The following is a 25,522-nucleotide window of genomic DNA, read 5'->3' as shown; positions in this document are numbered from 1 at the left end:
TGTAATTATAGCATGGGTTATTTTTCCCTATATGCATCACCTTGCACTTATCCACATTAAATTTCATCTGCCATTTGGATGCCCAATTTTCCAGTCTCACAAGGTCTTCCTGCAATTTATCACAATCTACTTGTGATTTAACTACTCTGAACAATTTTGTGTCATCTGCAAATTTGATTATCTCACTCGTCTTACTTCTTTCCAGATCATTTATAAATATATTGAAAAGTAAGGGTCCCAATACAGATCCCTGAGGCACTCTACTGTCCACTCCCTTCCACTGAGAAAATTGCCCATTTAATCCTACTCTCTGTTTCCTGTCTTTTAGCCAGTTTGCAATCCACGAAAGGACATCGCCACCTATCCCATGACTTTTTACTTTTCCTAGAAGCCTCTCATGAGGAACTTTGTCAAACGCCTTCTGAAAATCCAAGTATACTATATCTACCGGTTCACCTTTATCCACATGTTGATTAACTCCTTCAAAAAAGTGAAGCAGATTTGTGAGGCAAGACTTGCCCTGGGTAAAGCCATGCTGACTTTGTTCCATTAAACCATGTCTTTCTGTATGTTCTGTGATTTTGATGTTTAGAACACTTTCCACTATTTTACCTGGCACTGAAGTCAGGCTAACCGGTCTGTAGTTTCCCGGATCGCCCCTGGAGCCCTTTTTAAATATTGGGGTTACATTTGCTATCCTCCAGTCTTCAGGTACAATGGATGATTTTAATGATGTTACAAATTTTTACTAATAGGTCTGAAATTTCATTTTTTAGTTCCTTCAGAACTCTGGGGTGTATACCATCCGGTCCAGGTGATTTACTACTCTTCAGTTTGTCAATCAGGCCTACCACATCTTCTAGGTTCACAGTGATTTGATTCAGTCCATCTGATTCATTACCCATGAAAACCTCCATTACGGGTACCTCCCCAACATCCTCTTCAGTAAACACCGAAGCAAAGAAATCATTTAATCTTTCCGCGATGGCCTTATCTTTTCTAAGTGCCCCTTTAACCCCTCGATCATCTAACGATCCAACTGACTCCCTCACAAGCTTTCTGCTTCGGATATATTTTAAAAAAGTTTTTACTGTGAGTTTTTGCCTCTACAGCCAACTTCTTTTCAAATTCTCTCTTAGCCTGGCTTATCAATGTCTTACATTTAACTTGCCAACGTTTATGCTTTATCCTATTTTCTTCTGTTGGATCCTTCTTCCAATTTTTGAATGAAGATCTTTTGGCTAAAATAGCTTCTTTCACTGCGGGAGGGGGGAAACCTGGGTCAGGAGGGAGAGGCCGGCGCTACTGACTTTCACCTCAGAGAGCGGAATGGAGTCCAAAAAATTGCAGTCTTCTGCTGAAAAAGAAGATGAAACAAAAATACACTTACCCCAACTGAGCCCTCAGTGAGGAAAATAAGAAAAGAAAGAAAGAAAACAGGCTCTCAAGAAGGGGGACACCCTCCTAGTAGGACTGCGGCCTCTAGCCAAGTCTTTTCCCACTCATCACAAGATCTTGCAGTTGATCACTTGGGAATGGGATTCCTCAGAGGCCAACCTTAGGGTTGGTAGAGCCATGGAAAAATTGTATTCTCTGCCGGCCGATTTTTTGGAAAATCTCAAAGTTCCCACCGTAGATTCTGCAGTATCAGCGGTCACAAAGCATACCACTATTCCTGTCACTGGAGGGACGGCATTGAAGGATATGCAGGATCGGAAGCTGGAGGTTTACCTCAAGCGTATCTTTGAGGTCTCGTCCTTAGGGATGCGGGCGGCTATCTGCAGTTCCCTCGCACAGCGAGCAGGTCTTCGGTGGGTGCAGCAGCTTCTCACCTCCCAGTCCTTACCAGACGCTGAGGCTCACCAGGCGGACAGACTGGAAGCAGTGGTTGCCTATGGAGTGGATGCTTTATATGATCTTTTAAGGGTCCTAGCCCGAACCATGGTGGCGGCGGTCTCAGCGCGTCAGCTCCTTTGGCTTCGCAATTGGTCCGCTGATGCATCTTCCAAGACACGTTTGGGATCCCTTCCTTTTAAGGGTAGGTATATTTTTGGTGAAGACTTGGATCAGATCATCAAGTCCCTTAATGAGAACGCGGTGCACAACTTGCCCGAAGATCAACCCCGTTCGTCAAGATCATATAATTACTCCAGAAACCGTTATCGTAACCAGCGGAGAGCGCGTCCTCAGAGGCAACAGCCACCTTGGGCTCCCTCTTCTCGTTCGCACTCCTGGAACCGGCCCTTTCGTGGGAGCCGCCAGGGTAAGGAAGCGCAGGGTGCTGGTACATCCGCTAAATCTTCCCAATGATGCCAGACGGACCCGCGAGGTGGTCCCTCGACTGGGGGGTCGCCTTGCTCTCTTCTACGAAGAGTGGGTCCAAATCTACTTTGTAGTTCCCAAGAATGAAGGTACTTTTCGTCCTATTCTGGACCTCAAGCAAGTCAACCGGTCCCTCAGAGTTCCTCGTTTCCGCATGGAGACACTCCGTTCAGTGTTAGCGGCAGTTCATCCGGGGGAATTCTTGGCTTCGTTGGATCTCACGGAGGCGTATCTCCACATACCAATTTGTCAAGCTCATCAGCGTTACCTACGCTTCAAAATTTTGGGTCAACACTTCCAATTTCGCGCCCTTCCCTTTGGCCTTGCCACAGCTCCACGGGTTTTCACGAAGATCATTGTGGTAGTGGCGGCAACCTTGCGCAAGGAAGGCATCCTTGTGCATCCTTACCTAGACAATTGGCTCATCCGTGCAAAGTCACGAGCGCAGTGTATCCTCGCAATCGACAGAGTGGTACAACTTCTCCAATCTCTGCGATGGATTGTCAACTTCACCAAGAGCAGCCTAGTCCCGTCCCAGTCGTTGGATTTTCTGGGAGCTCACTTCGACACCAAGAATGCCAGGGTTTTTCTGCATCCGGACCGAGATCATTCTCTGCGTCAGCAGATTCAAGGATTTATGGCTTTCGAGACGCCCACTGCCTGGGACTACCTACAGGTACTGGGGACCATGGCCTCGACCATCGATCTGGTTCCTTGGGCATTTGCTCATCTGAGGCCTCTGCAGAGATCCCTACTCTCCCGGTGGCAGCCGGTGTCAAGAGATTTTCAGGCAATCCTTCCGATTCCGAGAGGAACCTTCATCAGTCTCCATTGGTGGCTGGAACCGCGGCACCTAGCTCAGGGGGTGTCGCTGGAGGACCCGGATTGGGTGATTATCACCACTGACGCCAGCCTCACAGGCTGGGGAGTGGTCTGTCGGGACAGCTCAATCCAGGGTCGATGGACGGAGGAACAGTCGAAGTGGCCCATCAACCACTTGGAGACCAGGGCGGTCCGTCTGGCGTTACAGGGTTTCTTCCCCTTAGTACGCCATCAAGCAGTCAGGGTGCTATCGGACAATGCGACTACAGTGGCGTACATCAATTGCCAGGGAGGCACGAGAAGTCTGTTGGTCTATCTGGAAACCGACAAATTGGAGTGGGCAGAGCTTCACCTCCAACGACTAGCGGCCTCGCATATAGCGGGAGTGGACAACGTACAGGCGGACTTTCTCAGCCGACAAAACTTGAATCCCGGAGAGTGGGAGCTCTCGCAGCAGGCGATGCGGATAATAGTACGGCAATGGGGGACACCGCATGTAGATTTAATGGCAACCGCCGAAAATGCAAAGGCCGCCCGCTTCTTCAGCCGCAGGCGGGAGTGCGGCGCCGAGGGTGTGGACGCACTGGTCCTGCCCTGGCCTCGCCACTGTCTCCTATATGTTTTCCCACCGTGGCCCCTCGTGGGCAAGGTCATCCTCAGGATAGTCACACCAAGGGCCGGTGATCCTTGTGGCGCCAGAGTGGCCCCGACTACCGTGGTTCGCGGATCTGCGCAATTTGACGGTGGAGCGTCCCCTTCGTCTCTGTCAGCTGCCACGTCTTCTACGCCAGGGACCAATATTTTTCAAGGAGGCTGATCGCTTCTGTCTTGCGGCCTGGCTTTTGAGAGGCGTCAGTTGAGGAGACGCGGTTATCCGGAGCCGGTTATTTCAATGCTACTGAAAGCACGTAAGATGTCCACCTCTGTTACCTATGTCTGAGTCTGGAAGGTCTTTGAGGATTAGTGTGGGGCGAATGACATTCTTCCCATGCAGGCCTCAGTGCCACAAGTCCTTTCCTTCTTACAGGCAGGTTTGGATTTGGGTCTTGCTTACAATTCTCTTCTGGTTCAGGTGGCGGCCCTGGGGGCTTTTCTTCGCAGTGGAAATAAGGAGTTTCTGTCCTCGCATCCGGACGTCTCCCGTTTCCTTAAAGGAATGAAACACTTGAAGCCTCCGATTTGCCCACCTTGTCCTTCGTGGAATCTGAATCTGGTGCTCCGAGTCCTCTGTGGTTCGCCGTTCGAACTTCTAAGCTCGGCTACCATCAAGGACGTCACTCTCAAGACCATTTTTCTCGTGGCAATCAGTTCAGCAAGACGTATTTCCGAGCTGCAGGCCCTATCCTGTCGTGAACCATACCTTCGTTTCACGCCTGAAGGGGTTTTGCTGAGGACGGTTCCTTCTTTTCTCCCTAAAGTGGTTTCGGCATTCCACCTCAACCAATCTGTGGAATTACCATCTTTTGCCTCTTCTGAGTCTGGAGACCTGCGTAGACTGGATTTACGGCGGTCTCTGATACGCTATCTGGAGGTGACTAATGATTTTCGGCTCTCCGATCATTTGTTTATCCTCTGGTCTGGACCCTGGAAGGGTTGCATGGTCTCCAAACAATCTATAGCGCGGTGGTTGAAGGGAGCGATCATAACTGCGTACCTTGGCGTAGGTAAGTCCCCCTCCGCTGGTTGTCAAGGCTCATTCTCTTCGAGCCCAGGCGACATCTTGGGCGGAGAGCTCCTCCGTCTCCACTCAGGAAATTTGTAGGGTGGCCACCTGGAAGTCGAGCCATACTTTTGCGAGACATTATTGCCTGGACGTCGGTGCCCCGTCTGGCAGTCAGCTTGGAGACAAGGTAATACGAGCAGGGCTGTCTGCGGCCCACCCGTGATGGGAAAGCTTTGGTACATCCCACCGTCTGGAATGATCCTGGTATGTACAGGGAAAAGAAAATTATTCCTTACCTGCTAATTTTCATTCCTGTAATACCATGGATCATTCCAGACACCCTCCCTTGGTTTGGGGGTTTGCTTGTGGGACATCCCTGCCTACCTGTCTTAACAATCTTTTACTCTGTATTTCGAATACTGCGCGTCTTTTTTGTTCACGCACTGCTGTTCGCAAGTTCACTGTTCAGAATTTAGTTGCTGTTCTTTTACACAGCGGTTATTTCAATTCCTTCTTTGTTTACTTGATCCCTCTGTTTTTAGTCTCTCTCGTTTGGGCTTTGTTAGTCTAGTTACTGAGAGCTGTTACAGGGGAGGCGTGGTTATATGGTTCCTCCCCTGGGAATTTTGTGTTCTGACTCAATCTGCTGGACATGGAACATAACCCACCGTCTGGAATGATCCATGGTATTACAGGAATGAAAATTAGCAGGTAAGGAATAATTTTCTTATTTGCTTTATCAGATTATTGGGTCATGTTCCTTATCTCTGCTCTCATAAGTAATCTTTCCTCTACAAACATCACTTGACTGTACTGTTGTGTTCCCTGCCTGGTTATTTATTTTATTTATTTATCGAGTTTTATATACTGTTGTTTGGTTTTGCCATCACAACGGTTTACAAAGTTTCGATGTTTAACAGTTTCCAAAGGATTTCTGTGATTGTTAACATAGGTATTGTAGGCTTTATAAACATAGTTATGGCAATGTCCTATCTCACATCACCTTTCTCTCTCTGGTGCAGAACAATTAGAGCTGTGGCTGCACGCGTTAATACATCTAGCAACTGGATGAAAAGCAGTTTCTAACTGCACCCCTAAACCAGTGATTGCAGAAGTCACAGTCCTCATAGAACAAGTAGGATGGTAGTCCTCACCCATGGGTAACATCATCGGATGGAGCCAGTCTCAGAAAACTTATGTTGAAGTTTCTAGAACTTTGACTAGGAACACTGAGCATGCCCAACATGCCCTATACCGCATGAACAGACGGGGTCCGTCTTCAGTCTCTCTCCACAGAGCTGTTGCCTCGTGAGGAAGTGAACTTGTTGCTTTTCTTTGGAAAATTACCTTGGAAAACTTCTCCACTGATTTTTATTTTTGAGTTTTTCACATTTTTTTCTTCCCAGCTCCCTCTCCAGTTCCCGCTAGCTTTTAGTCAGGTTTTCAACGGTTCACTAAATTTTATTTTTGCTTCCAGTCCCCCCCTCCCCCAATTGGCGGTGGTGCCTCGGTGCCTGCTGGCGGCTGTTGCCCACCAAACTCACTTGTCGTTTTTCCCCCTCTGTTCATATTGTTTCCGGCGATGGCCCCAGTGCCTAAGGACTATGTCCATTACGGACCTGCATGATGTATGTATCCTCTGCCTGGGGGCATCACATGGTGTCGGGGATTGTCACTTGTGTGAGCAGAAGGGGCATTGCACGTGACTCGACAAGATAGAGAAGCTCTTCAAGTCGAGGAAGTCCGAACCATCGACATCAGCACCAAAGGACCTTGGAGCCACACTGATTGACACCGAGCCCTAAATAGCAGCGGGGGCGGTTGGTCCCATCAATGCTGCCAACGGATAGAGGTGCCAAGGATCAGCCTATGTCAGTCTCTTCCAGGTTGAGGACATTGGGTTCATCGTCATTGACCTTGGGACTGGGGAAAGACTGGGCCGAGCACCGAGAGAAGCTGAAAAAGCATTGGCACTAGTCACCTTTGATGTATGTTGCTGGGCTGAGGTTGGTGCCGGTGCAAGCAGTGATGCCTCTGAAGCAACCCTGCGATGAGGAGTGCCCATCCTCAATCGAGGGCGGGAGTCTGCGACAGTCTCCACCAGTCCTGGTGTCAGTCCCCAATCCACCTTGGGGATCCGGGGAAGGTCTGGCCACCTCTCCTGCCTCCCAATCGGTTTTGGGATTTGCAACTGTCGAGGAGGAGTCGGAGCGCAGAGTCCAGCTAGCGGTCAAGTGGGCCCTGCGGGGCATTGAGCTGGTAGTACCGACGATGCAGATACCCACGCTCTCTGTGCTGGAACCACTGCTGGAACAGCTCAAAGTGCTCATCGGTGTGTTATCGATCTAGTTGGTACCAGTTCCCGCGAGTCCATCAATGCTCCATGGGGCAACGATGCTTCCCCCAACCGATCCGATGCTCATTGCTGGTTCCGAGGAGGATGAAGCTCCATTGAGGCTGGCAGGAGCATAGAGGCTTGTAGCCCCCCCATCCACCTTGCCGGCACCAGGGCCACTGGTGCTGATGCCTCTGAACAAAGGCAGAGCACCTGGGGCCCCATGCTCTGTGATTTACAGTGAGGATAAGGCCCCATAGGACTCATGGAAGGATGACTCTGAAATCCTCCTCTGCGAACTCTGAGGGTTTCCCCTCAGAACTGTCTTCTCCAGAGGAACAAAGGCGGTCTGCACCGGAGGACCTGACCTTTGCATATTTTGTGCAGGCGATGGCTGAGGCTCTCTCTTTTCAGTTAATGAGGGAGGAGGATGCCAGGCACAAAATGCTGGAAATCCTCCAGTTCGGGGAGGCTCCTAAAGAGATTGTGATGGTCCCCATCCCTGAGATCTTTAAGGAGTTGCTGCTGAGGATCTGGGAGCCACCCCCTCACAGTACCTCCCGTAAAACAGGAAGGTGAATGGGGTTTACCTCGTCCAACAGGCTACAGAATTCAAAAAGTGTAGCTGGCCTACCAGTTGAGGGTGGTCAAATCTGCTCTCAAGAGGGCCAAGTGCTCTCGCACCCATGCCTCAGCACCCCTGGAGCAGAATCATAAGCGTGATGGATGCTTTTGGGAGGAAGGTGTTCTAGGAGGTCATGCTTATTGCCCGCATCGCCACCTACCAGCTCTACGTCAGCCAATACTTGCACAACCTCTGGAAGTGGGTGCAGGAGGTGGCCGAGCAGCTGACTCAATAGCAGCAAGATACCTTCTTATCGCTGGTGTATTAGGGCCTGGAGTGTAGAAAACACGAGATTCGGTCAACTTACGATGTTTTCGAGATGGTGGCGAGAGTCTGCAGCAGGAATTGGCACCTGCAGAATGTTGTAGTGGTGGGCCTTGGATTTCCGACCGGTAGTACAGGAAAGACTCGCTGACCTGCCTTATACAGGAGAGAATCTCTTTGGAGATAAGGTGAGGGACATGGTGGCCCAGTGGCGGGATCCCCATGAGACCCTCCAGCATCTCTCCACCAGCACATCAGACCCCCCTCCTCTGCCAGGAAGTCTGTGAGGCAGGGTCCGAGGAGGTCTTTCTACCGCCAAGAGGAAATACTATCCTCTGGCCCTTTCTGTTTACAGAGGATGAGCTCTTGCGGTCATCCCAGGCAGTAGAGAACTCCCAAAGTCTAGCCCCCTCCCTGGGATGGGGATTTGACTGGATCATAGAGAGCATGAACCAGCTGCCTGTACCCAAGACACTGGATCCCTTCGATCTGGGGAAGGCCTCTGTTCTTCACGAATTGGTGGCCCATTATAATCGTGGACCACTAGTTTCTGCCCATTGTCTGTCAAGGGTACCAATTGAACTTATTGGGTGTCCCGCCAAATTGTCCTCCATGCCCATTTTGGGAACCATTATTCCATTAGCAGGTACTGTTAAGGGAGCTCTCTGCCCTCTTATGGCCAGAGTGGTCAAACCTGCCCTACCAAGGCAAAGAGGACAAGGATTCTATTCCTGGTAGTTCCTGATTCCAAAGAGAACGGGCACGCCGTCCCACCCTAGACGCTGAGGGTCTTGAACAAGTTTCTCAAAATAGAAAAGTTCAAGATGGTTTCCCTGGGCACCCTGATTCCCCTCCTGAAAAAATGCTCCCTGGATTTTATTTTATTTATTAAATTTTATTAAAATTTATTGATCGCCTATCACAAAAAGGTCTGGGTGATTCACAATAAAACATACATAATGTATTAGTGAAACATACAACATGAAAAAAGACATACCATAAATTTCATAGAAACAATGGTTTTAAAGACATTTGGCAATAGCTAATAATATTTCTCATATTCACCTATCAAATAGATCCAAAATTAATCTTCTGCACAAAAATCATAAGCATCCTAGCAGAGAAGAATTAACTTCAGTACGCATGCAGTTATTTTAAAATATATCAAAGTCACGATGAAACAGAAGTCCTTTCAATGATCGCCTACATTTTTTTAAACTATCAAGTGTTCGTAATTCAAATGGCAGAAGAGTCCAGACTGCTGGCGCAGCTACTGCGAACGATGTCTCTCTTGTGGAAGATTGACGTGCTAAGCGAACAGAGGGTACTTCAAGCAAGCCAAGTTGGGAGGATCTTAACCCTCGCGTGGGTTTATAAATGCATAGTAATGCTTTAGACCATGTCAGTGAATCTGGACTAAGTGATCATAGCGGTCTTATATTCAATTCGTTCGGGAACGGGTAACCAGTTCAAGCTAGATAAAACTGGTGTAATATGTTCATAACGTTTAGTGTTCGAAACCAGCCTAGCTGCTGCATTAAATAGTAATTGAAGTGATTGGAGAAGGACTTTAGGTACACCTAGTAACAAACTATTACAGTAGTCCAAATGGGGGAACATTATCACACGTGTGTAAATTGTGTTCAAAGAGTAAATGACGAAGGCTCGAAATCAGACGAAGTTTGAAAAATCCTGATTTTACAATCGCTTTAATTTGAGGTTTTTGAGATCGTTCCAAGTCACAAGGAAGTATTTTAGAGTTGTAGTGAGAAAACAGCACTTCCAGTACTGAGTGTTGCCATTTGGGTTAGCATCTGCCCCACATGTCTTTCCAAAATGCCTGGGCATGGTGGGGACGTACTACCGGAGGTTGTTTTCCCTTGGATGACTGGCTGGTCAAGAGCACCTTTCAGGCAGGGGCAGATTGGTCCATGCGCTTGACCATCCAGGTACTGGAGTCAGTAGGGTTTGTCATCAACTACCCAAAGACCCATCTCAGCCACTCACCTCAATTGGATTTCATAGACCTGCTAGCCACAGCTGGGGCAAAACCCTTCCTGCCGTGCTCCAAGATGGTCATCTTGGCGTCCATAGCAATGGTGATTCAACAGTCAGCAGGTGTCAGCTTGGCACGTGTTGAGGCTGTTTGAGCCACATGGCCACAACTGTCCATGCTTACAGCTGCTCAGAGCCCAATGGACCGTGAAGTTGGAGTGGCGCCAGGCCAGTCAGAACCTCCAGGCCCACATCCGAATCTCTGCAGGACTCTCAAATTTGTAATGGGGAATATCGTTCTAGATTCCCCCTACATAAATTGTCCTAACCATGGATGCATCCATCTTGGGGTGGGGGAGCTCATGTAGAGGGGCTCCACACCTCAGGCCTATGGTCTGCCCAGGAAGCATGGTGTTAGATCAACTTCCTGGAGCTTTGGGTGATCAGGTATGCGCTGTGGGATTTCATAGATTGGCTGTCCAACAAAATTGTCCAGATCCAAACAGAAGTAGCGATGTGGTATGTCAAGCAGGGAGGCACAGGATCATACTTCCTGTGTCAGGAGGTGGTCCAGATCTGGTCCTGGGCCCTGGCCCACATGGTGGTACTCAGAGCCATGTATCTGGCTCGAATAGAGAATGCGACAGCGGACAGACTGAGTCGGGCCTTAAGACCCAATGAGTGGTCACTGGATCAGGGGCTGGCGAATTAGAGTTTCTGCCTTTGGGGAAACTTAAACATGAACTTGTTCACATCCCCCGCAACAGGAAAGTGACTCAGTTCTGGTCCCTGTACAGGACCGATGGCGAGCCAGTTCCAGACGCCTTTGCTCGCGATTGGGGTAAGGTAACGAAGACTCTCTTGAAGCTTTAAGAGGACCAAGGGATTATGATCCTCATAGTCTCTCATTGACCAAGACAAATCTGGTTCCCACTGCTTTGGGAGTTGTCCAGCTGGAGACCAATCAGTCTGGGGACTTCCCTAGATCTCATCATGCAAGATCAGGGCAGGCTCTGGCATCCCATCCTCCAGGCCCTGTCGCTCACAGCCTGGATCTTGAGGCTGATTCTGCAGCTGCTTGATCTTTCAGAAGATGTGTCTCTGATCCTAGTGGCTTCTAAAAAAGCCTTCCAGACTGAAATGGAGGTTTTCCGTGTGGTGTGAGCAGAAGCTCTAGATCCGTTCTCCTGCGCCCCCCCCCCCCAAACTGCTTGATTACCTTCTACACCTATCAGAGGCTGGCTTGAAAACCAATTCAGTTAGAGGTCATCTAAGTGCAATTGGTGCATACCTCCAAGGTGTAGATGGTTTGTCCATCTCTGTACAGCCTATACTTGTATGCTTCATGCAGGGCCTGCTTCAGTTGAAGCCTTCTCTAAGGCCTCCCACTCTATCTTGGGACCTCAGCGTGGTGCTAGCTCAGTTGATGAAAGCTCTCTTTGAACCGCTACGGTCCTGTGACCTGAAGTACCTGACCTGGAAGGTGGCAGTCACTTCAGTGCACAGGGTCAGCAAGCTCCAGCCCTTAGTGACTTATACTAAGTTTTATCCTGACCGGGTGGTCTTGCGTATGCACCCTAAGCTGTTGATGGATTTCCATCTTAACCAGTCAATCATCCTGCCAACATTCTCTCCCAGGCCCCATTTACACCAAGGCGAATGAGCACTGCATAGTTTGCATTGCAAGAGAGCCTTAGTTTTCTGTCTGGAGTAGACAGAAGCCCATAGACAGCCACCCAACTTTATTTCCTTTGACAAGAATAGATTGGGAGTTGCCATTGCCAAACAAGACACTATCCAATTGGCTGGCACACTGCATCTCCTTCTGTTATGCCCAAATGGAACTGCATCTTGGGGGTTCTGTCAGAGACAGGGCAGTGTCTGTGGCCCACTTGTGAGCAGTTCCTGTGGAGATCTGCAAGGCTGTAATGTGGAGTTCTCGCCATAAATTCGCATCTCACTACTGTCTGGATAGGGATGGCTGACATGAAAGTATGTTTGGCCAATTTGTCCTCTGGAATCGCTTTGACGTGGAGAACCCAACTCTCCCAGCCTAGGGTCCATTGCTTGGATTCAGACCGTCTCCCCCTCTGTTACCAACAGCACTGTGGTTGTTGCACATTGGCATGTGGGTGGTGCGTGTTAGTCCCCTTTTGTTTTGGGGAGCAGTCTGAAGCTAGGGATTCACCCATGTGTGAGGACTACCATCCTGCTTGTCCTAAGAGGAAGCAGAGTTGCTTATCTTTAACAGTGTTCTCCTAGGACAGCAGGATGGTAGTCCTCACGAAACCTGCCCGCCATCCCACGGAGTTGGGTTTCTCCTATGTTTTGTTATAAATTTTTCCTAATTCTCTGTTACGAGACTGAAGAGGGGACCCCGCGTGGATGCATGGTATAGGGTATGCTGGGCATGCGCAGTGTACCTAGTCAAAGTTCTATAAATTTTGATGTAAGTTTTCCGTGTCGGGCTCCATCAGATGATGTCACCCATGTGTGAGAACTCACATCCTGCTTTCTCCTCGGCTGCTCATTGGCTCTGAGATGTTATCACTAGATTTTTCTTTTTCCCTTACCATGTGTTTGTTGTTTATTTTGCTTTGGTGGTCCTAGAAGTTTGCAGATTTTGGAAGTCGTGGTCTCTGTTTCATGATGAAAGCTACCTGGAGTCCTTTTTTCTTTTACTGTGGGTAGGTAAGTAACACAAGATAGTACTCTTACAGCTGTGCCTGTATTTTCTTTTGCCCCTCAGTTAGTAGACCAATCTTTGGCCAGGGGCCACAAGGTTTGTCTCCCCCCAGACCCTAAAGTGGACACTAAATCTGGCCAGTAGCTGTTGAGGGATGGTTGACTGGGACTTATGCTCCCCTCATCCCCACCCTCCTAAGCTGCTGCAAAGGCTGGGAGATGGTGGGGGTAACAAACAGGGATGGCTTATTTGGGCTTAAATCTAGGTCCTCTGTATGGCAGTGCTTAGTAGTCGATGCTGTCTCCTTAGTTGAAATTACTAGGGCCTGTACTGGCTGTGACTGGGCTTAAACATTGTTCTGCTGTTGTCATGAAGTATGATTCAGAAGCAGCTGTTGCTGAGGGCAGCCAAAGATTGACCATTCCCATATTATGTTTCCATATGAGACAAGTTCAGCAGCTCTTGATGTCTCAGATTACTTAGGTTGGGGTGAATAATAGTACAGCCTATTGCACATTGAACTAAGGCTTATTTCCAAATTCCAAGTTTGAGGCATTCAGTATGGACTGGATAGCTGACCTCCATGTGCTTTGTGGCCAGCATGCTTGCTACTTTGTGAAAACCATATATATATATTGACCTGGAGCTAAGGGCTATCTTGAATCCTATAAAAACATTTAGAAATTGTCATATTGCTTCACAGCCTGGGGATTTGAAGAGGGTGATACAATGTGACAAGGTGCTAGCTAAACCCAGAAGAATGCAGGGCTCCCTAGAGAGAGAGGGTTAACCAGTAAGAAAAAGGTGATAATGCATGTATACAGGTCCTTGGTGATGCCTCACCTGCAGTATTGTGTTCAGTGCTAGAGCCCATATCTAAAAAAAAGAATGGAAACAGGATGAAGGCAGGCTCTAGAAGGGCGATGAAAATGGTGTTAGCTCTATATCAGAAGACCTATGCAGAGAGGCCAAACAACTGGAATATGTATACCCTGGAAGAGAGGAGGTGCAGGAGAGATATGATACAGACCTTCAGATCCCTAAAAGGCTTCAATGATGTATGGCTTTTGAACCTTTTGCCGTTGGAAAGAAAACAATAGAACTAGGGCAGATGACTCAGAACCACCATCAGGAATTATTTCTTTGCAGAGATGGTGGTGGAGGTCTGGAATGCCCTTCCAGGGAAGGTGGTGAAGAAGAAAGCAGTCAAAGGGGAATGGGATAAACACTGTGGTTCTCTAAAGGTTAGAGAATGGAAATGAGATAAGCAGGTAGGGGAGTAACTTGCTCGTAGGGTGGTTACTACCTTTAGCAGAAGGCATGGAGATTACTATCCTTAACTAATATGCTTTGATGCTTTTAAGGCAACTTCAACATTGCTCCCTGCTAAGATAGCATGGGGAAAAGAGGAATAGGATTCAGATGACAGGCGAGGGCTTGACTGCCATGGTCTTGGGATACTGTTATGCAGACATAAGGGAAAAAACACAGGACTACTTCTATGGCCAAGTCCTAAAGGAAACGAAGAGCGTGCATGGGGGTAACTTACTGGTGTAGTGGTTACTACCCTTAACCGATAAGCCTTGATACTTTTGATGCAACTCCAACATTGTCCCTGCCATTGAAGCAGAGAACAAAGAGGATTTAGACAGCAACCAATGAGGGTCCCAACCTTTCCGGTCTGGGGAACTGATAAGCATGTCAGTAACAGCAGTTACTACCCTTAACAGAAGGCATGGATTACTAATCTTAACCAGTATCCCTTGATGCCTTTTTTTTTTAACTTCATTTCAAATACATATACAAAGAACAAAACTTTGCACAGAAGCATCGTGATAGCAAATGTCATATAAAGCTGAATTGGGAAAAAAATATAGTAAGGAGCCTTCCTCTTATTATAATGTACAACAAAATGGGAGGGGGGGGGGAGGATTTTAAGGAGAAAAATCAAAGAGGAACAGACATTTGCACAGAGCATATAATCCAGTCCTGTTCATCAGTATAGAAGATGTATATAGTCTAAGCTCTAAGGGAGTAATGGCTAACTTCTAGAGCTTCACCTGTAAACAATCTGAACTGTTCTGGAAAAAAAAAACAAGAGTCTACATTTAATTTCACTAGATATTTAGAGGGATATCTAAGAAGGCTGGAGGCACCTAAAGCCAAAATGTCCTGGCGCATAGCTAGAAAACTTTTCCTCCTTTTCTGTGTAGATTTAGCCAAATCCGGATGGATCCGAACTATATCACCCAGAAAATTTACATTCATATGTAAGAAATACTTTTTCATTATAAGATTTAAGTCCTGGTCAAATACACAGGAAACAAGTAATGTGGATCTCTCAATAATTTCAGGTGCAGATGACTAAAAAAAAGTAGTAAGATTCCCAGGAGCCACAGGGAGCGAAGAAACAGCCGCTTGAAAGGACCTTGATTTAAAAGGAAGAAGATAGACCTTATTGAAAGTGGAATTTGCTCAGTTGGAATTTGTAGGGTTTTTACCAAATATTTTTGTAACATAAGTCTAGGAAGTTCACCCATGACTTTTGGGAAATTTGTCAATCGCAGATTAAGATGACAAAGGTGGTTTTCAATGTTTCAACTCTCCTAGTAAGAAAAGCCCATTCACAAATAATAGGAAGTATTAACAGACTTGACTTCCTGTATTTCTCTTTCCAAGGTTTGAATTTTCTCATTTTGTTTCAGAGAAATCTGCTGTTAGTCAGAGACCAGCAAATCCATCTTCTGAGAAATGGCTTGAGCATTGTGAGAAAAAGTAGATAGGGACTGGGTTAGATTAGCCATTGAGTCCCAAAGTGCATTGAGAGTTACCACCACAAGTTTGGCAATAGGGAAAACAGAAGTTACAGAAGCCTCACCCACAGCAGAGGCTACTTCAAGAGGTCTGTTAAGGGCAGAATCAGAATACCAAATTACATGGCAGTTCGAGCATCTGTAATGAAATGCGGGCACAGATCTGGGGAGTTAAATCCCAACACCCAGGTTCTGCCGACTATCCCCTCGGTGCAGGCACTGCTTGACGTCCTCACCATGTGCCTGAAACAGATTGGCAGCTCCAGTGGGTGATCCTGGCAGTAGGGGTTGAACAGCTGGCGGCCTTAAAAATATCTCCCTGGGTAAAAGCGGGTCTCATTTCCTTGCTTCAGCAATGGGGTATGGGAGATGCAAACTCTGATTAATTGCTGGTCACAAGGAGTAGAGGTCACAGAGGCAAAGACTTACATCTTCCCTTTTCTCTTGGGGTGGCATCTGCAGATAGGAAATGAGCCTTGATGCTCTTAATGCAACGGCACCATCGCTGTCTACTTCGAAGGAGAGGGATGGGGGGTGTAAGGAAAGAGAAATTTGGATTCAGAAACAACCACTGTGAGCCATGACTTTTTTACACTCTGGGATACTGATGTGCTGCTGTTAAGGAAAAAACAAAGCACTGCTTCTACGGCCAAGGTCATAAGCAAAGCATGTCAAGCAAAACTGACTGATACATGGGGGTAACCTGCACAGCATGGCAGATACTACCATGGGAAGCTTGCTAGGCAGACTAGATGGACCATTGGTCCTTTTCTGCTGGCATTTGTATAAGTATGGCTAACAAAATTGTCCTAGTCTACATAAAAGTAGTCAAGAACTACTTGTAGTCAGTAAAGAGGAATGCGATGCAACCTTGTGCTAAGAAGTGTAAATAGGGATTGTCCCACTTGAGAACCCCAAAAGCTTTTCCTTATGCTCTACCAACTGAGGCGGGTACCATGCTCTTGCCTGAGGGTAATAACCATAGCTGATCCTATCAGACCCAGCACGATTTTACTCTGGCCTTCGCTTCTTATTCCCTATGCTTGGCTGTTTAGAGGGCAAAGATTGCATAACAGTAATGATGGCAGGAAAAGACCAGTCTACCCAGCAAGTTTCTTATGGTAGTAACTGCTGCTCCATGCAGCTTACTCCAAGCCTTATGTTAAGGGTAGTAATATTAAAAATCAAAAACAAGCAACTGTCAAACCCACAACAAAATTACTGCTAGCAATGTTTTTACAGAGTGAGCAGCCTTCCTGATAATTCATACAGTGCTGCTGTGTGAACGTGCTTTGCTTTTGGATTTAGAAGCAGTCCTGTGCTTTTTTTTTTTCATGTCTGCATATCAGTACCCTAGACTGTAAAAGTCAAGGCCCAGTGTTGGTTGTCAGCTGAATCCAATTCCCTTTTTCTCTGCCCCCGCCGCCAAAGCAGAAAGCGATGCTGTTGTGTCAAAATCATGTAAGCTAATTGGTTGAGGATGATAATCCCCGTTCCTCAAAATCTTGTAAACTAATTGGTTAAGGGTCGTAATCCCCATACCTTCTGTTAGAGTAGCAGCTCCCCCATGCACCCTTTTCTTAATTTCCAACTCTAGCGTTAAGGGATCCTCAGTGTTTATCCCAAGCTTTTTTCAATTCGTTTACTACTTCTGTCATCATCTCTTCGGGAAGGCCATTCCAGGGTCTAAATCATCCCACCTGAAGTTTCATATCGTGACTCCCTAGTTCTACTGTTTGCTTTCCTGTGCAAAAAATTAGAAGAACATGCATCATTAAAACCATTCTGCTAGCTGAAGGTCTGCACTATAAGAATTGTTTTAGATCTTCCAGGCGGCACCTAAGGCATTCATTATTAGGTGAAAATAGAAAGTATTTGCCATGTGCTGTGAGAGTAAGCTCCTGCTTTGGTTTGCTTGATGTACACTAACTTCCCCATTTTTTAGAATGAGTGAAATGGATGGAGCTTATAAAATAGAAACATGTTTTGTCTGGTCTTATTCCATAATTTATGCAGGATCTCATGCATGTGAAATGCTAAATCAAAGACAATGCTGTGTCATTAAGCTGGGTCCTACCTTCTGCAACCTTGCTCTGAGTTACCTTTTGCCACGTTTTCAAGCATAGAGTGTTGCTCTGCACAATCCAAGGTTGCTGTGTGCTATGCTAGGTAAGCCCCTTGCAGGCTTGTAAACACAAGCCAGAGGTTGCTGTCTACAAATCGCCCTGTAAGTGTTCTTGGCTGTTGCTTAGCTTCTCCTAATAGGCAAACCATTGTCTCTTTATGTCATAATGTGCTATGGTATAATAGAGAAAGGTGCAGTGTTTGTTCATCTTCTCATTGCTGCTGGAAAAAGAGGAGGTCACTTGATGAAACTTTGATTCAATGACCTATGTAGGCATTTTGGTATATTATGTGTTGGTAAACATCCATTTTCAGCCCAGGCACTATTTTGTGTTAAACGAAATCCTGTGTGCTGATGGCTTGGAGACTGACTCATTCTGGGTCATTTAATCTATAAACATTCCAAAGACCAAAGAGTTAACCTAACAGACTGCTGCTGGAAACCGGAGGCTTGCGACCTTGTCTTAACAGTGTTACCTGTCTTGGAGCAATCCGTTGGTGAGCAGTTTCAGCAGCAATACAAGCATGTGTCATGGTCTGATTTTTTTTTTTTTAAAGGAATATGCTTAGTTTCTTGCTTTCATAGCCTGCAATAGGTACAGAAGGTTATGGGTTGTGAAAAAGTGAAGGAAAAGCCAGAAATTAAACAGGGTCTGTGGCATTGTGCCTGCAATGACAGTAGGAGCAGGGGAGGATAAGCATGGGCCTTTCCTGTTGGTAGAGCCTCAGCTTCTATGATTGCAGAGTAGCACTGGCCTATGAGATGCTGCCTTTATAGAGCAGAGAGCTCTTAAAATAAATAAATAAAACTTTGCTGATTCCTAAAACAGAAAAGCAAAGACTGAATACTTTAGGTGCTGTGTGAAGAGCAATATAGTTTACTGTAATCAGGAAAGCTAAAGCCATAATGCAATGAAATGTACATGAAGTCTATTTTTCTAATCTTTATAAAGCACAATATATCCTGATGGGAATGGTGAGGGTGCCTGGCTGGTGTGAGAGTCACCCCCTATAAAGCTGTCTGTAGATGGGATTAGTGGGCTGCAAGCCATTGATGGGCCAGTTGCATGTTAACCATATCATGGTGTATATTACAATGAAAGCAGCTTGACCAAATGTGCATCTTTGTAATCTTTATACTGTAACTTATAATAAAAATTTTCATATTGTTTGGCATTTATATCACTGGCAATGCATTTCACTTTGTATTTTGCTAAAGAAGTAAACTCCCTGTAATAGGAAAATAAAAGATGACAAATGAACACACTCCAAAAAATCACTCTAAATATCTTTTCATTGGCCTAAATAGTTATTGACTAGCTTTTGGGAATAGAATGAGTAAAAAATGACGTGGCAGGAATTCAGGTCATTTTCCAATACTCTACTTTTGACTTTATAATCCTTGTACAGCATTGGGCTCTGCCCAGAAGGCTTTAGTGGATGTTCCTTGGGCAAGGCAGGAGCGATTAGTAGATACAAGGGAGCAGGACTTTTGTTTGCTGTTCAGGCGCTGTGGAACGCTTTGCTCAACAGCTTTGCTGGATGGCTTGTAATAAAAACCTTTTTTCTTTAAATGGGCTTTCCTCAATCGCTTGCTCTCTTACCAGCAGAAGCCTAGTGCAGTAAGTTACCCAGGTTTAGAATAACTGAGTTTTGAATTTATTTTAATTAGAAATATGACTGTCAAATTGTACGCTGGTTAGAGCCTAGGTTTAAGTGGCCTATAAATAAATAGAAGTGAGTTATAAAAGGTCTTTCAGTGATGGGAGTAGGGAGGTGAGAAGAAAATTATTACTTACCTGCTAATTTTCGTTCCTGTAGTACCATGGATCAGTCCAGACAGTGGGTTATGTCCCCAATCCAGCAGATGGAGTCAGCACAAGCTTTGAGGGGGCGTATCCATATATACTACTACCCCCTCTGCAGGAGTTCAGTATCGAGTATATCAAAGCCAGAGTAGAAACCCCCGAAGGATCAAGTTTGTGGAAACAGATAATGAAAACAATTGTAACCGCAACAAGTAACTGCAAACATCCTACCAACTTGTAGGGAGCTGTGAAAAACAGCGAAAAGAAACGACTGTGAAGACACAGAACACTGCGAGCAAGAAGTAGCGCAGAGCTGAGCAGGATTAAGAACCCAAACGCGGTGGGCGTCTGGACTGATCCATGGTACTACAGGAACGAAAATTAGCAGGTAAGTAATAATTTTCTTTTCCCTGTACGTACCTGGATCAGTCCAGACAGTGGGATGTACCCAAGCTTCCCTAAATCGGGTGGGGTCCTGCGAGGCCTGCTCGGAGAACCTGCTCGCCAAAGTGTCCAGAGACCGAAGAGGCGAGGTGCAGACGATAGTGCCTCGAGAACGTGTGTAACGATTTCCAGGTGGCTGCCCTACAAATTTCCTGCGAGGATACAGAGCGAACCTCCGCCCAGGAAGCCACCTGAGAATGTGTAGAATGCGCTACGATTCCGGGTGGGGGAGTCCGACCCGCCCCAATGTAAGAAGCAGCAATGGTAGTCTTCGAGGCCTGAGACCCCTTCTTAGGACCGGCCCAGAGTACGAAGAGATGGTCAGAGGTCCGGAACTCATTTGTAGCCTCCCGATAGAGGCGCAGAGTGCGCTTGACATTCAAGAGACGGAGAGACTTCGGCTCTGAGGAAGAGAAGGACGGCAACTCCTCCGTCTGGTTCACATGGAATGCAGAAACCACCTTCGGAAGGAAGGAGGGAACGGTGCGAAGCGAAACTCCAGAGTCGGAGAAACGGAGATAGGGCTCTCTACACGACAGAGCCTGCAGCTCCGAGATGCGTCGAGCGGAACAGATGGCCACAAGAAATACAGTCTTGAGAGTGAGATCCTTTATCGTTGCACTGCGCAGTGGCTCGAACAGTGGTCCTGACAGGGAGCGAAGCACAAGGTTAAGACTCCAGGAGGGACAAGGGTCCCGTAACGGAGGACGCATATGCTTGACACCCTTGAGAAAACGAGCAATGTCAGGATACTGTAGAAGAGAGCCCCCATCGCTCAACAGCGAACCAAGGGCGGCCACCTGAACCTGTAGTGAATTATAGGCGAGCCCTTTTTCCACCCCCGCCTGTAGAAACTGAAGGATCTGAGGTACAGAAGCCTTAGCGGGTCTCGTGGCCTGGCTGGTACACCACAGCTCGAACACCTTCCAGACCTGAACATAGGCCGATGTCTTTCGTGCCCGCAATAGCGTGGATACTACCGCCTCCGGGTAGCCCCGACGCCGGAGGCGGCGCCTCACAAAAGCCAGGCCGCAAGACAGAAGAGTTCTGCCTGCTCGAAAAATACCGGGCCCTGATGTAGGAGCTGGGGGAGGTGCCCCAGCCTGATTGGCCCGTCGATCACCAGCTGTAGCAGGTCCGCAAACCAGGGTCGCCTGGGCCATTCTGGGGCGACGAAAACCACGGTCCCCTGATGGCTTTCTATTCTGCGGAGCAGGGGCCATGGTGGAAAAGCGTAGAGCAGAAGATGTGGCGGCCACGGGAGGACCAGGGCATCCACTCCCTCCGCGCTGCGCTCTCTCTGGCGACTGAAGAAGCATGGAGCCTTGGCGTTGAGAGCGGACGCCATCAGATCCAAGTGGGGGGCCCCCCACCGATGGACGAGAAGTTGCATCGCTTTGTCGGAGAGAGACCACTCTCCGGGGTCCAGCAGTTGACGACTGAGGAAGTCCGCCTGGACGTTGTCCACACCGGCGATGTGCGAGGCCGCTAGCCGGACGAGATGACGCTCTGCCCATTGCATCAGCAGCGCCACCTCGAGCGCGACCTGCGGGCTGCGCGTGCCTCCTTGTCGGTTGATGTAGGCCACGGTGGTAGCGTTGTCCGATAGGATTCTGACTTCCCGGTTCCGAAGAAGCGGGAGGAAATGTCGCAGAGCTAGCCGGACCGCTCTGGTTTCCAGACGGTTGATTGACCACTTCGCCTCCACCGTGGACCACGTCCCCTGAGTGGCGCTTCGATCGCAGACTGCACCCCAGCCTGCTAGACTGGCATCGGTGGTCACCACCACCCAATTTGGCAGATCGAGGGACACGCCACGGGCCAGGTTCGGCGGATCCAACCACCAGCCCAGACTGTCCCTGGCATTCTGCGGGAGCGGGAGAATCATCTGGTAGTCCTGCGATACTGGTTTCCAACGGGAGAGGAGCGCCCACTGTAAGGTCCTGATGTGCGCGAAAGCCCAAGGTACAAGGTCGATGGTGGACCCCATCACTCCCAGGAGTTGCAGGTAGTCCCAGGAGGTGGGCTCTGGTAATGCAGAGAACCGTCGTGTGTGATCCTGCAAGGATTGAGCTTTGTCCTGGCGCAGAAAAACTTTGCCCAGTAGGGTGTCGAAGGTCGCCCCCAAAAAAAACCCAAGCGTTGCGAGGGCATGAGGGAGCTCTTGGAGAAGTTCACTACCCATCCCAGGGAATGTAGAAACCGTACTACTCGAGTCACCGCTGAGCGTCCATGATCGAATGACTTCGCCTGGAGGAGCCAATCGTCCAAGATAAGGATGAACCAGGATGCCCTCCTTCCGGAGAGCTGCCGCCACGACTACCATGATCTTGGTGAAGGTGCGCGGCGCTGTCGCCAATCCGAACGGGAGAGCTGTGAACTGAAAATGCTGGTCCAGAATTTTGAAACGAAGGAAACGGTGGTGGTCCGGGCGGATGGGAATGTGCAGGTAGGCCTCCGTTAAGTCCAGGGAGGAGAGGAACTCCCCCCGATGCACCGCCGCAATCACTGACCGGAGCGTTTCCATGCGGAACCGAACGACTCGAAGGGATTTGTTGATTTCCTTGAGGTCTAGGATAGGCCGGAAGGAACCGTCCTTCTTTGGTACGACGAAATACATGGAACAGTGGCCCGAGCCCACCTCTCCGAAGGGCACGGGCGCAATAGCGCCTATCTCCCGGAGTCTGTCCAGAGTCAGCTGCACCGCTCCTCTCTTGAGGTCCGAGCCACAGGGGGAAAAGATGAACCTTCCCTGCGGGGGGCGGACAAATTCCAATGCGTAGCCGTGTTTTATGGTATCCAGGACCCACTGGTCCGAGGTGATCCGTGCCCACTCCGCGTAGAAATACGTTAGTCGGTCCCCAATCCTGGGGACAGGGGAGTGGGCGAGACTGGCATCATTGTGAAGACTTGGTATAGGGGTTCCCGGTTCCGGGAGTAGTGCGTGCTGGCCGACACCCGCGAAAGGAGCGCGACCAGGGCTGAGACCTGGGGCGGATGACCGAGAGCCCGCCTGTCTGTATCCCCTGTAGCGCCGTTGCGCTCTGGTCCGAGAAGAAGAAAATGCTCTGGATGGTCGAAATCTATCCTCCGGCAGCCGATGAACAGCGTTCTCCCCCAGGGACTTGATGATCTGGTCCAAATCCTCCCCGAAGAGGAACTTGCCCCTGAAGGGAAGAGAGCCCAGACTAGACTTAGAGGACGTATCAGCCGCCCAATTGCGTAGCCACAGTAGTCGTCGTGCTGCCACTACCGAAACCATGGATCTTGCGAGGACCCGAAAAAGGTCGTACGAGGCGTCCGCCCCATACGCCACTGCGGCTTCTAGCCGATCTGCCTGGGCAGCCTCATCGGACGGCAGGTTCTGAGACGTGAGGAGTGAGACCTCGAAAACCCGCTTAAGGAAAACTTTCAACTTACGATCCTGTGTGTCCCGCAACGCCGCACCTCCCGTCACTGGGATAGTCGTCCTCTTCGTGACCGCCGACACTGCGGAGTCCACCTTTGGGACCTTGATGAGGTCCAGAAAATCTTCGGGGAGCGGGTACAGCTTTTCCATAGCCCGGCTGCTCTTCAGGGAGGCCTCCGGGGTGTCCCATTCCCTGGTGAGAAGTTGTAAAAACGAGTCATGAAAGGGGAAAAGCCCGAGCCCTCGGCCGGAGTGCCGCCAGGACAGGATCTCCCTTCCTTGAAGAAGTGACGACAGCGGGAGCTACTGGGGCAGGCGGGTCTGGTGGCGGATCCAAATCTAATTCTTGGATGATCTGCGGGATGAGGTCGTCCAGCTCTTCCCTCTGGAAGAGGCGTAGGTTACGCGGATCATCCCCCTCCTGCGTGCCCGTCCCCTTGTCCCCCGTCCGGGAGGTCAAGTCCATGTCCCGCTGGGTCTGGCACCGCCCCCACTGCCGCAGGCGTGGATCGGACCCGGGTAGGAAGGCGGGAGGCCCCCACTCCCGGAGGGTCGGGGGGGGCCGGCGTCGAGGGCGACATCCGAGGGATCTTAGGAGGGAGGGGTCCCACAGGTGCTTCCAGCCCCTGCAGATAAGCGGTATGCATGAGCAGGATAAACTCCGGAGAGAACCCCGGCCTGCTCGGGTGCGCTTCGGGGGCGGCGTGGTTCCTGCTCCCTGGCTCTGGGTGCTTGGTTCCTGCACCAAAATCGGGGGAACACCCCCGCTGGTAGAGTCCTCCAGGGATCCGTTCTCCCTCGTGGCCTCCAGGGATCCGTTCCCCCTCGTGGCCTGCGCCTCAGGGCGCTCAGAATGTAAAATGGCCGCCGTTCCCGCCAAAAATGGCGGAGTGGCCGGCCCGCGCCGCCCGGGCAAAAAAAGAGAAATCAGTCAGGGACTGTGAGGTACCTTCCCCCCCCGGGAAGGCATCGTGCACAGATGCCCTCCCGGGAAATCTGAGACCCCGGGTCTCCGCAGGCCGCACAGCGGGACGGCCGCGGCATCGGGATCGCTGTAGGAGAAAAGAAAAAGCCACGGGGGGGGGGCCACGCGCACAAAAGCACCGCTGCGGGGGGGCCCGGTCGGCCCGCACTGCCCGCTGTCCGAAAATAGAGGAGGGTGCTGCGGGGGGGGGCCTTCCGGGCCACACGACCCGCCCCAGACATCTTTCCCTAAATGGCTCAGCAGCCCATGAGGAGCTGTAAAATGGCCGCGGGTGAGGGAGTAAAGAGCGAAGAGGCCGGCTCCACTGGCTTTCGCGGGCACCGGGGGCTGAGCTGTGAAGGAAAAAACTACAAAGGAAAAACAAACTTACCCCTGGCTGCAACGAGAAATAAACAGCAAGGCCGCAGAGAAGAGACAAGGAAGATAAGCCACTCCCCAGAAGTTGAAAGAACTCTGCCTTACTTTTTTTTTTTTTTTAAACTTAATACAAACTTGATACAAACTTGATCCACAGAAAAAGACAACAACAAGCCATAATCAAGCAAGAAAGTGAAGAAAAAGGAAAAGGAGGGGAAGCCTGATTTCCCTACTCGCATCTGCTGGAGTCAGAAGATACTGAACTCCTGCAGAGGGGGTAGTAGTATATATGGATACGCCCCCTCAAAGCTTGTGCTGACTCCATCTGCTGGATTGGGGACATAACCCACTGTCTGGACTGATCCAGGTACGTACAGGGAACAGGTGACCCTCTTAAACTGCTCCTCCCCCTATCATTGAAAGGTCTTTTTATGATTCACTTATTTCTTGAGAAAAGTAATCTTTTCTCATTCTGTTCTGATCTGAGGGAGTATTAGGTCTCTAAAGCTAGTGATGAACTGGATTAAGTTAGTCCATTAAAAAGGTAGGCGGTAGTTAATTTGTATATGTTTGAGTTTTTATAAATAAACCCAGGAGTCTGGACTGATCCTGGTACGTACAGGGAACCTTTATTTCCGTGAATTTAGTGCAGCCACGCTGCTTTCGCCGTGTACGCGTGAAGTCAGGATAGGGGAGGCAACAGGAAACCGGAAGAGTGGCAAGCACTGTCTGCAGTGCAGGGTTGCCAGGTTTTCATGAAAGAACAAGCACTTTTTTCCAAAAAAACAAGCCCAAAAAAAGCCCAAAACACGTGAAATTGAAACACCAATGTCTGTGAGTCGCATAGATGACAAAGGAGTTTAGCTTTTT

General features: G+C 48.9%; 1 protein-coding gene across 2 annotated transcripts in view; it reads left to right on the top strand.

Moving 5' to 3' along the window:
* The window catches only part of SNTB2 (syntrophin beta 2), a 230,899-nt gene extending 219,610 nt beyond the window's left edge, over window positions 1–11,289 (top strand). For both annotated transcript variants that reach the window (XM_029608316.1, XM_029608317.1), the window contains exon 8: window positions 5,830–11,289. In XM_029608316.1, coding sequence (XP_029464176.1) covers window positions 5,830–5,893 — 64 coding nt within the window. In that variant the 3' untranslated portion in view covers window positions 5,894–11,289. The remainder of the gene's footprint in view (window positions 1–5,829) is intronic.
* The last annotated feature ends 14,233 nt before the right edge of the window (window positions 11,290–25,522 follow it).

Source organism: Rhinatrema bivittatum, chromosome 7 (assembly GCF_901001135.1).
Source record: "Rhinatrema bivittatum chromosome 7, aRhiBiv1.1, whole genome shotgun sequence".
NCBI lineage: Eukaryota > Metazoa > Chordata > Amphibia > Gymnophiona > Rhinatrematidae > Rhinatrema > Rhinatrema bivittatum.
This window is presented reverse-complemented; position numbering and strand designations above follow the sequence as displayed.